General features: G+C 44.5%; 3 protein-coding genes across 3 annotated transcripts; 1 reads left to right on the top strand and 2 right to left on the bottom strand.

Moving 5' to 3' along the window:
• Positions 1 to 553: 553 nt before the first annotated feature.
• Positions 554 to 4,234, bottom strand: asnsd1 (asparagine synthetase domain containing 1). The gene is made up of 4 exons (XM_070914723.1): positions 2,819 to 4,234; positions 2,534 to 2,715; positions 1,665 to 1,907; positions 554 to 1,419 (listed from the first exon to the last, which is right to left on the bottom strand). Exons 1-4 carry the CDS (start codon positions 4,232 to 4,234, stop codon positions 1,290 to 1,292), a joined length of 1,971 nt encoding a protein of 656 aa, XP_070770824.1. The 3' UTR covers positions 554 to 1,289.
• Positions 4,235 to 4,254: 20 nt separating this feature from the next.
• Positions 4,255 to 5,065, bottom strand: asdurf (ASNSD1 upstream open reading frame). The gene is made up of 4 exons (XM_070915362.1): positions 4,931 to 5,065; positions 4,680 to 4,733; positions 4,429 to 4,504; positions 4,255 to 4,295 (listed from the first exon to the last, which is right to left on the bottom strand). Exons 1-4 carry the CDS (start codon positions 5,003 to 5,005, stop codon positions 4,255 to 4,257), a joined length of 246 nt encoding a protein of 81 aa, XP_070771463.1. The 5' UTR covers positions 5,006 to 5,065.
• Positions 5,066 to 10,256: 5,191 nt separating this feature from the next.
• Positions 10,257 to 15,397, top strand: slc40a1 (solute carrier family 40 member 1). The gene is made up of 8 exons (XM_070914378.1): positions 10,257 to 10,392; positions 10,490 to 10,557; positions 10,907 to 11,066; positions 11,440 to 11,555; positions 13,102 to 13,228; positions 13,594 to 13,839; positions 13,977 to 14,615; positions 15,081 to 15,397. The coding sequence occupies exons 1-8, from the start codon at positions 10,359 to 10,361 to the stop codon at positions 15,395 to 15,397; spliced, it is 1,707 nt and encodes a 568-aa protein (XP_070770479.1). The 5' UTR covers positions 10,257 to 10,358.
• Positions 15,398 to 16,639: the final 1,242 nt, after the last annotated feature.

Here is a 16,639-nt window from a genome sequence, read left to right as displayed (position 1 = left end):
GGGCGTCTTGGTGCTGTGGCCTGCCTGCAACTTGCAGTAAAGCACTTCAAGATAGAAGACCATGTCTTAGTAATCGGGGGGTACGTTTACTGAGTTAACATCATCAACACGACCATGCAGAGTTACTGTTATTGTTTCTGCCAAGTTGATACAACTCCCTTCCCATTGTCAACAGGGACACCCTCTTTAAAGAAGATTTTAGCCTCAGTAAAGTAAAAGAGAGGTTTTCTGACCTCCAGGCAACGTGTGAGGACAGCTGTCTGCTGCTCTCGTACCAGTGCAAAGAGGAGGGTGAGTGAGAAATGAAGCGTAACATTATGGAAATCGTCATGCTAAAGTGTCAAACATGGCTCGGCCTCATGCTCACAATTAGTTCTGTATTGTTTGTCTGTACAGAAACTCATAAATACGGCATACTGGAGGTAGACGGTGATCTTCGTGTCCTCTGTATGAAGGAGAAACCTCGTCCTTCGGAGACAGAGTCGAGGAGAGCAGTAAGTTCACCATAAGACACTGAACAAAGCCTGCCAATAATGACAAAAGATCTTTAAAGTCCTGACATTCAGCTTTAATTAGACAGCGTTTACGTCCACATCAGATTAAGGGATTGTAACTCTTGGGCCATAAATCATTTTTCATCAGTAACATATTTTAATATTATGAATACACAATTTTATCTCAGAATGAAATCTGAAGTCATGTCGTGTTCCATATTTAGTCATTGTGATCAATATCAAGTGAAGGTTGCTGGTACTTTTATGACGCCCAACATGTACAGTGTATGTATTTACACTGTATATCTTTGGATCACATTTTCAGGCAACACCCAGCTAATAATTGCCATTTGTTTTTCAGTGTCCCTGTTTCTATGTGTTTTCAAAGAAAAGCCTTCCTCTGTTGGATAGCTTCATTGAGGAAAAGAAGGTAACTTTAATAATCTAAAGTCCCGCATGTGATGGGAATCAAGAGTAAATTATGTGGCTAATTTCATCATTATGCACAACTCTTTTTTTTTGCCCTAGGAGGCTCCTCTTGATGAGAAAGATGCCCCAGGAAACTTTGTGTCGTGGCTCATTCCAAGGTAATTTCTGCTGGACCCTTTAGAGTCAGGGGTCGAGGTTTAACTCACTTAAGTCATCCGAATCATCTTTCATCATCACGTCTTCTTTACTGTGATCACAAAATGAGATTTTGACTTTTATAATATTATTCATACATGTAAAATGATGTAGACACTTGGCTAAAACCAGTACTTTTTAAATCAACATGTCAGTATATTTATCAATAAATTACTGTTTTCTTCCCCCTTCAGGAAGCCAGTATATATTCATCAGATTTTTGGCCGCTTCGATGTTGGAAACTTGCCGTCCTATGTTGAATGTGACCTTTACTTCAGAGAAAAGCTTCAAGATGTCGAGTCTTACATGGTGTAGAAGAATCAGTGATGGACAAAAACGCCATGTTTATTATGCCATGATAAAAAAATGATCCATGACGAGCACAAAAAGAATCTGATGTTAAGTCTTGGCAAACTTAAAGAATTTGTCTGTAACACTAAATCAAGACTTAGAACTGTAAATATGCAACATAATATTGTATGTAATTTTATAATAACAATTAAAATCATTTTATATTCTTTTCATTACAACCAATGATTTGTCTACCCAGTGAGGAGTCTTGTGCATTTGTCAGAGGCCTTTTCACGTTTGTCCTCCATCTTTGCGATGCGGGAGCCAAACTGCATGGCTCTCTTGGGCAGGACGGCCGATTGGCCGAGGCCCAGCTGCTTCGCTGTCAGTCTCAGGAGGAGTTTCTCCCCGACGCCTCGAGGAAGTGACAGATCGGCCTTCTCCCACAGGGGCAGGGAGTTCAAGTAGCTCACCACGTCCTCGTCCAAGTAGGGAAATCTGCAGATGGCAGTTATATTCGTCAGATACTCTGCCCTGAACAATGGAGGTGAAAGGATTTCCATCTGTGGAGCTCACAGCATTGACGTTTTTGATTGGGGGTCAATAATTTGTACAGGTTCCAATTAAAACTATTGGTACAATGCTGTTCATGCATGTCTTTCGGACAGTTTTTGGATTCTGCTTCCATTTATACGGTCAAACCTGTATGTTCCAGGCTTCAAAGTACATGCCAAATATTAATAAACGATTAGTCGAAAGAAGACGGTTCTTTCAAATGAAAAGGTTTTTGACCACTAGTAGCACTATGGAGTTTTTATGAGTGGGTTCACAGGTGGCGGATTTCACCTCCTGCCACTGGTTCTCATGCTATTCCACTGATTGACAGGCAGAAAAGAAGAAAACTGCAAGGTAGCAAACTGATTAACGATGCACAACGATTAGTTTTACATTGGCTTCGCAAATGTTTTCGGATGAGGAAAATGCACTCAGCATATTTGTTAGGCCTCAAGATGCTTTGGTGAGAAACACTAAATGTAAACATAACTTGCATCATTGAAACACCTTCACATCACCTCAGGCTCTGGGAACATGTGATGGGTGCCTGAAACAGATGCCACACTGACCTGGCCTCTTTCCCATGGTCCCCTATCACTCTGTCATCTCTGCCCAAATTCCTGGAAGAGATCCTGCCCAGCTCCATGGCCAGTTCCTGGATCAGTCCCTCGTGTCCAGACATCTTAAAGCGGACTCTGTGTCTGGAGTAACCTGCTAGCTGCTCGTCTGCTCCGATTCCTGTCAAAATGACCTGCAGTGATGAAGTAGCAACACAGAAAAGCAGGTCAGGGAAAGCTGCATCAAATCCCCTGATTTGTTCCTGGAAAGAGCAAAGTCTGATGTTTGTGCTTCACCTTTGCTGACGATGTGAAGGGCCTCTGGTCGTTGTCCTCTGTGATGAACCCCGTCCCTCTTGCTGCAAACCACACAGCACATCCAATGCTGTCATCAAGCACCGTATCCAGTGGATGCACCAGATGAGAAATACGCTCATGGCGCATTTTCTGCAGCTCCTCCTGCGCTACGTTGATTTCAACAAAATTCCACCTTCTTTCAGGATTCAAGTCTTGTAGTTCCTTGAGGCCGGCTTTTCCAGTAATCCTGTCTGGAACATCAAAGGGGCTGGACGTTTGGGAATCGGCTCCATCAGTCTTAGAATCTGTGGGCTTATTTTTGTGCTTTTTGGGTTTCTTTGCAGACTCTTTCTGCGTCTTTGGCTCCTGTAGTTTAAACGCTACATTGAGGAGGTCTATTGGTTGATGAGCAGGTATGTGACGGTCAGCTAAGACAGCCAGGATCATTGAATCGATACCTCCTGAAAAGAGTATAGCAACACTAGCATGGTCTTTAGTAGGAGGGGAACTGTCATTCACCCTGAAAGGCAGAGAATGAACTCGTCGCCTTACTGCCTCACCGAGGACATCAATGACACGCTTTACCTCATCGTTTTTCTCTTTGCTTGCAAGCAGCTTCTCCAGATCCTTAACACATGAATGACAGTTAGGATGAATTTCTTTCTCATTTAATGACTTTGGGATGAATGTATTCAGGGGGCTCACGGGCGACGCGAGAATGAGGCCTGACTGGTTCATCACAGCTGTGCAGCCGTTGGGGACAGACTCCAACATAGTTTCACTGCAGCTAGAGACTAGATCATTTCCACCACGAGCCCAAGGATAAACCTCAAACGTCACAGAGCCAGCTTCTGAAACAGCCTTCAGGTCAATCCTATATGCACCAATTGCTGGGACTTCTTGCCAAGCAGACTGACCAGGTCCAGAACTCTGGGATGCCACAGACGTCAGGGTCAAGACGTTGACCTCTGCTTCAAATTTCCACAGCAAACTCCGTCTACCAAAGAAGTCTCTGCCAAACCAGAGGTAGTCACCCGCCTTTTGGTAGTAAACAAACCCCCATGGCCCTCGTATAGTGGACAGGACAGACAGAATCTCCGAAGGGCTGTTGCAGGATGATAGCCGCTGAGAGACAACAGCAGTGTCATTTTCCTCCGGCATCACTGGGAGACCTCCAAAAACCTCCCCGTTCCACACCAGGACATTCCCAGTGTTGTCTTGAACTGGCTGAGGGGTAAGAAGACCTCTCATGTGAAGAACGTGTGCAGAGAACAAACACTGACAGCAGGGACTTGTGCCTCCGACTGTGAGATCCTGGCTCCAGTCGGGCCCTCTTCTCTTCAAATGTTCATGAACGGTTTTGTCCCACTCAAGCTGAGCTGGAGACAGACTCAACAGACAAAAGATGCCGCACATTGTTGCGGTGAAGGTTAGTCTTACATATCCTGCAGTTCCTTCTTCATGTTATCCAGCTCCTCTGGAGGGAGAAGAAATCATCTGTTATGTTCAGCTACATGATGTACAGCCTCTGTTATTAAGTCATGACACAGAGAGATACCAGCTAGTTTATATATTACAATATTTATTTAAGTTTCCAGCTCTCAACTTACTTTTGCATGAACTCAGTGTCTGACCTCTGTCTGCTATGAAGAAGATGTTACTGTTCCTCTGCTGGATGTAGACTCTCTGGAAGATAAAACATACAAAATGTACATTAATGCGTACAAAAATACACAAGTTCCTGAGAAACAGGTCTTACAACACAGTTAAGACTAAGACGTTTATAGTTGCCAGGACATAACCGCATTTAAATGCAGGAATAAATACATATATGTGATTCCTTTGACACAACTCTACTCACCCTGCTTTTCTTCAGATTGGAGAGCTCGTCCACCACAACCTTCTGCTCCTTGATCTGCAAGAGAGCAACACGAAGTATATCACAGACCTGATAAACAGGAAATTCTTCGGGCAACAATTTAAAGTTCCTACGAGACAAGCAGCTAGTGGGAAAGAGGGTCCTAATGTCACTCCAACATTCAGGTTTGCTGCGTGTTTACCAGCTAATATTTGTGGCTAATGTGTTAGCCACCAGCGACATGTTGTGGCTACCTTTTTGTTCAGTTCCTCCTTAAGTGCGCACTGTCCTTCCAAACTATCGTCGTTGTCCCGGCTCTTCGAAGACATATTGGTGAAAGGAAACTTCAACCAAGACTGTTTAGAGCTTATATTGATGTAGTTGAAGCTAGCTAACCTCGGTGTAAAGACATGCTCAGCAGCTTTCAAAGCTCTTCCGGGTGCGGAGGTGTGTCCAGTTTTGGCTCCACTGCCCCCTGCAGGTGGGCGGTTGATACATACATTATTTTTACTCCCCAAGATTCCCCATGACTACAAAACTATTCCCATGTTCCTCCCATTGAAATATATACTAAAGGAGCACTAAAGCCACAACTTTACAACAAATTAATGGTCAATTTTCGACAAAACTAGAAATTAAAATGTCTGATTGAATCCATAATCCTGAAATGAATTAAAATAGTCTCTTCCGCGCGGTGTATTGTCGTCAATTCAATTCAATACAATTCAATTCAGTTTTATTTATATAGCGCCAAATCACAACAAAAGTCATCTCATGACACTTTACAAATAGAGCAGGTCTAGACCGACTCTTTATAATGTTATTACAGAGACCCAACAGTCTTCTCCTTCTTCTTTCAGATCCAGTCGATAAAAGATGAACTGTTCCCAGAGCTGTTGCCAGGTCAAGCTTGGCTCAAAGCTGTTGCTTGTGGTTCATTTTATAACCTACAAGTTCCAAATTGAATACATTATTTTACAACACGATGTGTTGTGTAGAAATTATGACCCGACCAATACTGGATTTTAGAGGTTGATACCATTATTGATATTTGTCCTGATAATCTGATAACCACCTAACCACTGAGTGGTCATGCTGCCGCACGTCAAGTCTCCAGTAAATAAAACTGGGCTCATGCCAGTCAGTTCAAGTCATAGGAGTTTTGTCCCCATGTTGCTGGTGGAAAATGCACTCAGATGATGAGAGAAATAAGGAACCCTCACAGGAGAATCACGAGGGTGTGTTGGAACACAACTCTGGCATGAGTGTTGAAATTAATTTTCTTATTCTCTCTCCTTACATTAGATACACAAACGGCACTACTTGAAAAACATAGACTAAAATCAGAGGTACATTTTAACTTTGGTCTACAGCCATCTTGACCTGGTGATGGCGCTAGGGAAAAAAGTCAGAGGATCTCCAAAGTCAGTGGCATTCATCCTCTGGTGACCATGAATGTCTGTACCAGAATGTCATAATGCAATCCAGCCAATGTTTGTTGAGTCTGGACCAAAGCGGTGGACCACCCCGACAGACTTGGCCAAACGCAGAGCCACACTAATAGCGTGATTAAAAAGTCATTGAGGGAGGGGAGAGCATTACTCATTCACTCAGCATGCAGGGATTCAAACCAGCAACCTTCCAGTCACATGTGGTACAATTACATTACAGAGATATATTTGAGCACCTGAGATTCTGTAGCCCGGCAGCGGTCAACAACCGGTAAAGAGACATTACCCTGGATGACGCAAATGTTGATCTTGCTCCAGCAAGCAGTCGGTCAAACACCCTTTGGAACCTGCAGTGTGACAGACAAACACTCCTGTCTGAGGTTGTCATGTTGGTCTGCTGCCCACTGAGCTGCGATGCTGTATTGATCTGAAACAGCTGTCAGGTGTTTACCGTTTCTTTGCCTGGAAACAAGGGTTGTCATTTTGGGAAAGGTGGCCAGGTCAGGACAGTGACCTTTGATGTTTATCGTACTCTGGTGTCTGCTGTCAGGGCAGCGGTAGATATCCACAGAAACAATAAGACCGCAACACTGTTATGTTCCAAAAATGGGTAAAGGCAATAATTATAATTGTTTCTGGTGTTCTTTGGTCACTGAGAGGGTTGGTGATCTTATTGTGTCCAGTGTCACATTTTGGGAGACCTCAAGAGCCCAGCCTCAGTTATATTCCAGCTAACTATCAATGACAATGAATGACTGAAGCGAGGGAGCTGTGCTGTAATACCTGTCAGCTCTGCTGCAACAAAGAGTTAGAGTCTAAGAGCTCAGCACAAAAAAAGAACAGAAGCCCTGCATGAAAAATAGATGAATAATGTGATCCAGCCACACGTGCACCGTCCTTCAGGTGAGATTTCACATCCTCCCTCCGCCTCTATCCCTTCTTTAGCTGTGGCTTGAGAGTGTCAGACAACTTACAGGAGGCAAGTCATTCTCATATTTCTGTCCTGGAAGTACAAATTTAGCCGACGTAAACACAGCTTGTTGTTCCACACTCAGGCTGTAAAGGGATCCTGCAGACATAACCTGCGGGTCACATGGCCGCAAAATGACACAGCAGCCGTCTGACCGCTGATGACAGGTAACATCCAGCTGACACACCGGCCCAGTAATAGTGCGGCAGGTAATCTGTTTGTACCAGCTCAATGTGTGCAGACTTTCAAACGGCTGAGGGCTCTCTGTGATCCTTGAATAGATCACAAAGGGACAGAAGGGCCTATTGTCATCACTCGGCCCAAAATATGTGCTTATGTTCCTTGTTAGTGTCAGTTTTGGTCCCGCATGCGATGAGCTGGCACAGAGTAGGCCTACGTGATGCTCTTGGCCAAATTAACTGGTGCTTTGTATATCTATTGTACATCTACATGTGTGAAAATAACAAACAGATATATGGGTAGCCCTGCAGCAGAATGTGTTTTCACACATATTCATATTACTAGGCCTACATGTTAAATATAGTCATTACATGTAGATAATGACTTCATACTTCTCTGCAGGGTGCCTGGCAGCCTCATGGTGATGACCACGTTTTAAAACCATGTGAAAGAAGAAAGAACAGAGCCCGGCTAGCTGTTTCCCCCTGTTTCCAGTCTTTATGCTAAGCTAAGATAACCATCTGCTGGCATGTTGCTTTTTATTTAGCATGCAAACATGAGAGTGATATATATAAAATATATATACTAATACCACTTCTACCCATTGCAATTATATTTATGAAAGGTAGAGGAAGGGCAAGACAAAATATTTTTAAAACACTTAATGTGGTTTAGACATCATAAGCAATACTTCAGATTCGCCACACCACCTCATACATCTACATGTACACATTTTGAGGTTACAGTGTTTCATGTATTTGAATTTGAACTCATGAAAAAGCAGCAGAAGCTTTCCGCACCACACCCCTTTAGATTTGGAGCTATTGCTTAAAACACTGGGCATCAGGCTCTAAATGTGCTCATATTTCTCAGTATGTTGTAACAAGGCTGGATACAATAATACATGTTTATTGGATCAACATGACTGCAATGAAAATCTCCCACAAAGGACCATGAGGCTGCGCTTCAGCACACGTCATTTTGGTGAATTCGGCCAAAGTTTGTCTCTGTGCTTTGTGTGTGCTTGAGGGAGATTTGGCACCTGATGGAGCACATTTTTGCTGTCATACTTCAGCTTTCATAGCACTGTAGGGATGAGCCCGAGAAAACTGGAATGATCAGTCGAGAGAGTTTGTGAGTTGAGCTTGACCTGCACTAACTAACTATAGTTAGGATCAAATGTGCATCAGATCCTTCTAAAACAAAACACTTAATCCAAGTGATATAATATGAAAACCACACACCAGCCGCCACAAGATGCAGCACACTAACCTACTGTACTGCAGCCCAGGATACATCACTCAAGAGTAGACATGAGGTTTCAGTGGTGAGTGGGGGGTCCCACTCAGCTCATAACAGCCCTTTATAGTCCACTGTGCATCCAGGTGCAGTGTACAGTCCAAAGAAACATATTAGCCATGTACTCACTGAGCCAAGGAGCCCTCATCCATGCAGACTGTAATTAAAGCTGCGATTCAGTTCTGTTGACATAGTTGGACAAGTGCAAGTCATCCAAATGTGGGCTTTGTTCACTGCCAAGCTCTAATGCAACAGGCTTCTGAGTAAACAGGCGATAACGACAGTCTCCGCTGCCAAAATGTGTGAAACGTTCATCTATCACTTGTGTTGTGTGGCATCAGGCAGGTCCAGTTAATCTTTAACTTTAACAAAGAGATTGCAACGCTTTTCTCTCCACAGTGGTTTGCTTGTTTAGATCACTTAAGTATTTCTCAAGATTCAGTTTATTTATGAAAAGAAAATGCAGCATGTAATAAAAAAGTCTCCAGTGATATTATTGGATTTGGCAAAGGTGGAGCTGTGAAAACATCTAAAACATTTCTCCATTTAAGGCGGAACTGTTCTCAATAAATCAATTGGTGTACTGCTATGCGTCAATAAATCAATTGGTGTACTGCTATGTGTATCAGTAGATACAACAATATAGTTCCATTAGTGACACAGTGACTAATATAACCTGCATCCCACTGACTGAAAAGGACCATGTGGTTGTAACTGCCTAAACTCTCTTACAGTCCGTCAGTAATGGAAAGCACATTTACTCAAGTACTGTACTTAAGTACAATTTTGTACTGCTTGTACTTTACTTGAGTATGTCCATTTGGTGCCACTTCAGACTTCTATTCCACACACATTTCAGAGGCAAATACTTTATTTAACAGCTCCAGTCACAAGTTACTTTGCAGATTAAGATTTCACGTATAAAACATTTGATAAGTTTATAAGATATGATCTCGATTAAACCACATAGCGGCATATAAAGAAGTCGCAGTTAGCTCCACCTTCACCAACTACAACAGTAAAATGCTACTTACACATTAATGCATGCAGTAATAATATTAAATTGATTAAAGGAAATGTGATAATATAACATTCCTGGGTGCCTGTTTTCTGCATAACAAGTACTTTTATTTTTGATTTTCCCACCAACACTTCTGCTTAAGTAGTATTTTGAATGCAGTATTTTTACGTGACGACAGCGAAGTGATTATTTTATTATTAGTATTAGTATTATTATTATAGTTTTGATTTGGTTATCTTTGTAGAGGCAGATAAGAGAAGGTAACACAGACAGCTTTTTGTGCAGATATGGTCCAGCTTTTTTTTTGCGTGTGTGTGCGTGTGCGTGTGTGTGCGTGGTGGGAGGAGCCGAGGACCGCACTTGTTTTTGACACAATGTAAACAACGGCGGGTCACGTGACAGCGTGGGTATATTCGAGGCGGGACGTAAACACGGAGCAGCAGAGCGGAGCTAGCCGTGCAGCGGAGCAGTGCTCAAACCAGCCCCTCGCTTTGTGTGGGCTGTTTTTATTTTGCCACTAACCGGCTGTTGAGGCTAAACAGCTATTTCTTTCCGACTTCAGCTACAGTGTTAGCTAAGTTTGGAGAGGAGGAAAAGGGACAAACGCCGTGTCTTTTTTTGTTGTGTGTGTTTGCGTCGCTGCCTGCAGACAGGAGGATGCAGAGGTAGCCGGGGCTCGACCTCCTTTACATTACAAGAGACACACACACACACACACGCAGTGTTCACCTGGTTATCTTTGACATCTGGACGGCTTTGAAATGGATAACTCTGGAGCGAAGAAGACGTGCTGCGGTAGGTCATTCTTCTTTCCGTGCGAAATTAAAGGGATGAAAAACACGGACACAACATGTCATCAGCTGATTCTGACAGTTACATCTCTTTGTTGCAGACTCTGTCCGGGACTTCTTCACTTCGGCTAAATTCCTTATTTACATGGGACACGCGCTGTCAACATGGGTAAGTGACACACTGACACTGTCTATTTACATGACACAGCATCATACAGCGTGATGACAGGCTTCACAATGTGGCTTTTCAGTGCCAGACTGAGTGTAATACAACATTAATGTGTTATTGTTACATTATGTGTTATTATAACTGTCATTACAATACAAAATGACATGTTTTCCTTGTGTAGCTCCCCACACACGAAGGGGAGAGAGGAGAGATGTAACTGAACAGGGTGTTTCAGACTGTGGATTTGTTATGCAGCACGTCCCAGACCACATTTCCTATCAGCCCTAACCTGGAAGTCTCGAATCAAGTATCAGCCTGGCCTTCAAATAACCCAGATTTTCATTTCCAGGGTGACCGAATGTGGAACTTTGCTGTGGCCGTTTTCCTGGTGGAGCTGTATGGGAACAGCCTGCTGCTCACGGCCGTGTACGGGCTGGTGGTGGCCGGCTCCGTGCTGCTGCTGGGGGCCATCATCGGGGACTGGGTGGACAGAAATCCCAGACTCAAAGGTGAGGGAGGCAGTTCAAATCAAATCATCAGTCGTAGCTGTTTTAACTTGGATTTGTCGTAACACAAGTTTGTCACGAATGTAGTTTTGATCCTGAAACTAGATGTGGAGCACTTTCAAAGGGACTGGCATGACAGCGTCATATACAGTGTGCACATGTGCTGTTGTCCTCCCTCACATTCACAGTTAAATGCACCTCTTGTGGAATTTTTATCCAGAGGAATTTGACAAAGGCACCATTAGATTTGATGAGGGAGCGGGGAATGTGTCCAACCGTCTTGTCAAAGCGCCCTAATGAACCAGTTTTTCCACACAGAAACCTGTTGTCTTTGATCATATTTCTGTCCCTAATGTTCTTCGTGGCGTTTCCACAGTGGCCCAGACTTCTCTGCTCGTCCAGAACAGTTGCGTCATCGTGTGTGGGATCCTCCTGATGGTTGTTTTCCAGTTCAAAGAACAGCTTGTGGAGCTTTACAATGGATGGATTCTGGTAAGATCCCCCCCCCCCCCGTGCTGGGATTTTCACTGAAAGCATTTTTGCCCCCTTTTTCCTCAAGTACAACACTGACCACGGGATGGAAACATGCTTTCACTGATATGGACTCGTGCGTCAATATGATTTATGACCACATGAACAACGTCTACAGATGAGTGAGACGAGTTCACTCCCAAAGACCTTTGACTGCTCCACTAACTTAAATTGACAGAGTAGGTTAGTCATTATTAACTAACTAACTCTTATTATTTACACACGTGATGCTCAACATATTCTTTTTTGTCGCATTACGATAATTCGTTATTAACGAAAAATTGTTATTGATTAAAATATTTTGGAATCACAAGAAAACAGAGGTAATTACACACACACACACACACACGCGCGTCCTCAACAGCCTTCTGTAGGAAAAGCTTGTGTCAGTGTTTTGCAATGGGCTTGTTTACACTTGTTGAGCTATGTAAGTTCATGAGAGCTCCCTCAGCCACAAAGGTTCAGACCTGACTCTGCAGCTGACCGAGATGCCGAGCTGCAGCCTAGAGAGGTTTCCGTCTGTCGTGGGAGACTCGTTGGGGAGGCGGGTTGAAACACAAAAGCCTTTCTGTTGGGAGGGGGGGGAATGTCTCTGCATTTGTGGGTCTCCAGAGAAAGGGTGGGGGGGTTTCACCATGTGAGAGTGTTTAGAGGGATGGCCGGTGTCGGAGTGTGTGTGTGGAGGTGGAGGGAGGTTGGCGAAACAGGAGATTGAGTGTCTCGTTGGAGGCTGTGTAGTCAGCAGGTTCTTCAAGGCCTGTCACATGACAGAGGGAGAGAGGGAGAGAGAAATGTGGCCTGGCCTGTTGAAGCATTTCTGTTGCTTCTCTGACCGGAGCAGCTGCGTTGCAATGTACATACGGATCAACGAACAAAGGAGCCGGCCAGTGTGTTTGACAAATTTCTAGATGAAGTGTTGCTACGTTTTCTAGGTTTTTTGTAATCCGGTGCTTCTTGCTGCTATAGTTGAGGTCACATGTATTATAGTATTGTATCAGCTATTTTTTCCACAGGGAGTTATAGATTTTTTTAGTGACATGTGATCGTAGCACACAGTCTTTGGTTAGTTAAGTATTTTGTTTTGTCTTCAGAATCAGGTGAAATCTGTATTTCCATACTTCCCAGTGTTACACAGTTATAAAGGGTTGAAACCACCCTGAAGGTTGCTTGTCATTCTGGTCTCTTGTCATAAAAATAACCAAAATTGGATGTGTTTTCACTAAGTCTTCTATATCCATGTTTAAAGGCTAAGGTTGGTAGGTTTCTTGTAAACAAATCCCATGCAAATACTGAAACGATTGGTCAGCCCTCTCTAAATACTTCACGACGACTTCCTTACCTTGTATGTGGCGCTCAGCCCCAGGAATAAGCTATAATCAGGCTTATCAATCAATCACTTTATTGTTGATTTTAGACTTTACATGGAATTGGTTGACAGTAAGAAAACATTTCCAAATCGAACAATAAGACACAAATGTAAAAAATATACCCTTGTTTTGTTTTTCAGACCACCTGCTACATAATGGTGATCACCATCGCCAACATCGCCAACCTGGCCAGCACGGCCACATCCATCACCATCCAGAGGGACTGGGTGGTGGTTGTGGCGGGTCAGGACAGCAGCAAGTTGGCAGGTCAGTGTTTCTTTCCCGCCGCCGCCTTATCACCTAATGTAGGGCTCAAGTGACCCGTTATCAGATGTGTCCAGAGGGGCAGACTTTGAACCCTGGATGCTGACTCAATCTCGATTTCACCTTTTATGTCCCTGCAGTTTCCTCCTGATTGTTATTTAAACTATTTAAAAAAAGATTATGAACAGCACTTGTGAACTTGGCGACCCTTATCAGTTTGCTGAGCTAGCGCTGTCATTCTGGTAAAAAGCTGCTGTCACATGAATGTGTGAAACCTATAAAGCCTATAATGACTGTTTGATCACACTTCCTACTAAATCTGGAACTGAATATCCACTTACACCCCCTTCCGCTCTTGTATCAAACAGACATGAATGCCACAGTGCGGATTATCGACCAGCTGACCAACATCCTGGCTCCCATGCTGGTGGGTCAGATCATGGCCTTTGGCTCCCATTTCATTGGCTGCGGCTTCATCTCAGGCTGGAACCTGTGCTCCATGTGTCTGGAGTACGCACTGCTGTGGAAGGTCTACCAGAAGACGCCGGCGCTGGCCGTGAAAGCCGGCCAGAAGGAGCAGCAACAGGAGCTCAAACAGCTCAGCCCCCCCAAAGGTAGCTGCCAGAACCTTGTGTTTGTGGTGTTTTATTTTTGGTAATAAGCATCTTACTCATTGGTGGAGTGTGGAGGGTTTTGGCCTGTGTGATGATCCAGACTAAATATAACTCTCCATGCTTCTGCCCCTTCGCAGACCTGGAGAACGGCCAGAGTCCCGAGGAGTCGTCTCAGCCGCTGATGAATGAAACCCCAGTCGTGGCCAAGCCCGACTCTCCCAAGCAGCACGGCTGTTGCTACCAGGTGAGCGAGCCCCTGCGCACCCTCAAGGCCGGCTGGGTGGCCTACTACAACCAGAACATTTTCTTTGCCGGCATGTCCCTGGCTTTCCTCTACATGACGGTGCTGGGCTTCGACTGCATCACCACGGGCTACGCCTACACGCAGGGCCTCAACGGCTCGGTGCTCAGCCTGCTGATGGGGGCCTCGGCCGTGTCGGGCATCTGCGGCACCGTCGCCTTCACTTGGGTCCGCAAGAAGTGCGGCCTGATCCGCACGGGCTTCATCTCGGGCGTGGCCCAGCTGTCCTGCCTCATGCTGTGTGTTGTCTCCGTCTTTGCTCCCGGGAGCCCCTTCGACCTCAGCGTCTCGCCCTTCCAGGACTTATACACCCACCTGATCGGAGAGAAGGCGCTGCCCGAGGCCGACTACAGCCTCACCAGCGTTCTTACCGGAAACGCCACTACTACTGCTGCACCAGCTGAAGAGCTGACGCCTCTGCAGTCCTACATGTCTGTTAGTCTGCTGTTTTCTGGCGTCATTGCTGCTAGAGTTGGTGAGTAAAGTGGTTCCCCTTGAATTGTTTTCTGGTGGAAAGAGGGGTCATCTAAATAAGATATTGTATTTAATACAAATATTTTGTTTTTGGAGCAGAGTAGAAGTGCAAATGATCATTGATTGCCATTGAAGTAAATGGTGCATAGTCTAGTTAGTTTGTTGGGTGTTATTCAAAAGGAAATTAGAGTGCCCTTGTTTGTTGGCATGTTGACTTCCTTTGATGAGATTATAAGAGGCTGTTTCCCAAATTATGACTTCCTAAAGGTGATTCAAGCAGGTCCACAGGTTGAACTTTTCCATAAGTCACTACGGATGTGTCATGGATGTCAGCGCAATATCTGCAACCTTTGATTCCAATAATGTTGCCTGATAATTCCCGCTACAGCTACCGTTGTCTTCTAAGGTTGTTTTATTGTGGCTGTTAAAATGTCATTATGGCTGACTGTTGACCTCCGTCTTGCAGGCCTGTGGTCCTTTGACCTGACAGTGACCCAGCTCATCCAGGAGAATGTGATCGAGTCGGAGCGAGGTGTGATCAACGGCGTCCAGAACTCCATGAACTACCTCTTAGACCTGCTGCACTTCATCATGGTGATTCTGGCTCCGAACCCGGAGGCCTTCGGCCTGCTGGTCATCATCTCTGTCTCCTTCGTGGCCATGGGTCACATCATGTACTTTGGGTTTGCCTTCAAGAGCCTGGGCAGCCGCCTCTTCCTCTGCTGCTCGCCGGAGCAGAAGGTGGAGAATGTCGACAGCCCCTCACTTCCAACCACCGTCTAACCCCGTTAAAGAGACTCTGTCCTGGGTACATATTTCTCAAGCCTTACCCTACCCTTGCATCTTATTTATCTGACTAACATCTTTGCTTGTAGCCGGCAGAATGCTAATGCTAAGGTAAACAGAGAGGTAACTGAACATGCCATACATGCTGTAGCCATTAATAAAGCATTAATCATTAGCAGAGCGAGGTGAGTAGAAAGCTTACAGTCATAGAAAACTAATCCGTGGTAAAACTCTGGATACGGCAGGGCTTCTCTAACTCTCTCAGCCTGGGAGTCAGACGAGAGCCTCTGCCTCTCACCTATGGGTTCATGCTCTTTGATACATACATGTACTGTCAAACAAGGATCCATCACTTCTAGGCTTGTGACCCCAAATTCAGGTCCTGCTAAAGGAGTCAGGGGATAGGATTCTCCTCCTAACAGCCTGGATGTAGCTGTGAAGATGTTTAAAAGGTGCTTCAGCTAACTAAAGGGCAAAACGAGGGAGAAGTCTTGCAGGGAAAGCAGGCACTGAGGCTTGACTTTAGGGGGACGACGGTCTGAGACCAAAAAAGACTGAGCGTCCCCCATTTCCTGACACTTGGCTCTCAGTGACTTGGTGCTGTAGCTGTGTCTGCTAGCTGTTCTCTGATATCCTACTCTTTGGTTGTGTCAGCTTACATTTACATGTATGATGAGCAGGTCGTGGATGTCTTCCTCCAGAGAGAGAGAGAGGGTGGGGGGGTGAGTACCTTTTTATTTAACCAAACACAAAACTGGGATCTAGTCTCTTTAATACGTGGTTATAAAGGGTTATGCAATCAACTGTATTTGTTGAGGAAATACAGACGGTGGTTTTTATAATAATTGTATCATCAGTATTGTGTTGTGCCATATGAAAGAAATCCTATGCACCCTTGTCAATAGCTCTCTCAGTTACCAAAGTCAAAGCCCATATGTGGCACAAAAGGAAGTGAGGGAAACCAGTTATCTGTCTGAAGCATTCCAAATATATATTTTTACATCAGGTGACAGTAGTGCTTTCACACCCCCCCCCCCCCCCCATTGTATCTGAATATTTCTAACCCACGCTGAGATTGTACTTAAATTTTGTTTTTCCTCTGGTAGTTTACATTAATAGTGTTATTTTTGTCACCTTTTGATTTTGATGTTCTCTCGAGTAATTTTTCAATCATGATTGTTGTTGTTACACAGGCACTTTAAGTGATTGACGACCTGTCATTACACCGAACGCGCGATC

The sequence above is a fragment of the Enoplosus armatus genome, chromosome 11, assembly GCF_043641665.1.
Source record: "Enoplosus armatus isolate fEnoArm2 chromosome 11, fEnoArm2.hap1, whole genome shotgun sequence".
In the NCBI taxonomy this organism is placed as follows: Eukaryota; Metazoa; Chordata; class Actinopteri; order Centrarchiformes; family Enoplosidae; genus Enoplosus; species Enoplosus armatus.
Note: the sequence above shows the minus strand (reverse complement) of the source record. Positions and strands in the feature narration are given on the sequence as shown.

Coding starts and splice junctions, on each gene's coding strand:
- asnsd1 (XM_070914723.1), bottom strand. CDS start 4,234: ATGTGCGGCATCTTTTGTCTGTTGAGTCTGTCTCCAGCTCAGCTTGAG. Junction 1,908..2,533: donor GACCATGGGAAAGAGGCCAG/GTCAGTGTGGCA, acceptor TGCCATCTGCAG/ATTTCCCTACTTGGACGAGG. Junction 1,420..1,664: donor TGCACAAGACTCCTCACTGG/GTAGACAAATCA, acceptor ACACCATGTAAG/ACTCGACATCTTGAAGCTTT.
- asdurf (XM_070915362.1), bottom strand. CDS start 5,005: ATGTCTTCGAAGAGCCGGGACAACGACGATAGTTTGGAAGGACAGTGC. Junction 4,734..4,930: donor AGGAGGAACTGAACAAAAAG/GTAGCCACAACA, acceptor GCTCTCTTGCAG/ATCAAGGAGCAGAAGGTTGT. Junction 4,296..4,428: donor GACACTGAGTTCATGCAAAA/GTAAGTTGAGAG, acceptor TTCTCCCTCCAG/AGGAGCTGGATAACATGAAG.
- slc40a1 (XM_070914378.1), top strand. CDS start 10,359: ATGGATAACTCTGGAGCGAAGAAGACGTGCTGCG. Junction 10,558..10,906: donor GACACGCGCTGTCAACATGG/GTAAGTGACACA, acceptor TTTCATTTCCAG/GGTGACCGAATGTGGAACTT. Junction 11,556..13,101: donor TTTACAATGGATGGATTCTG/GTAAGATCCCCC, acceptor TTTGTTTTTCAG/ACCACCTGCTACATAATGGT.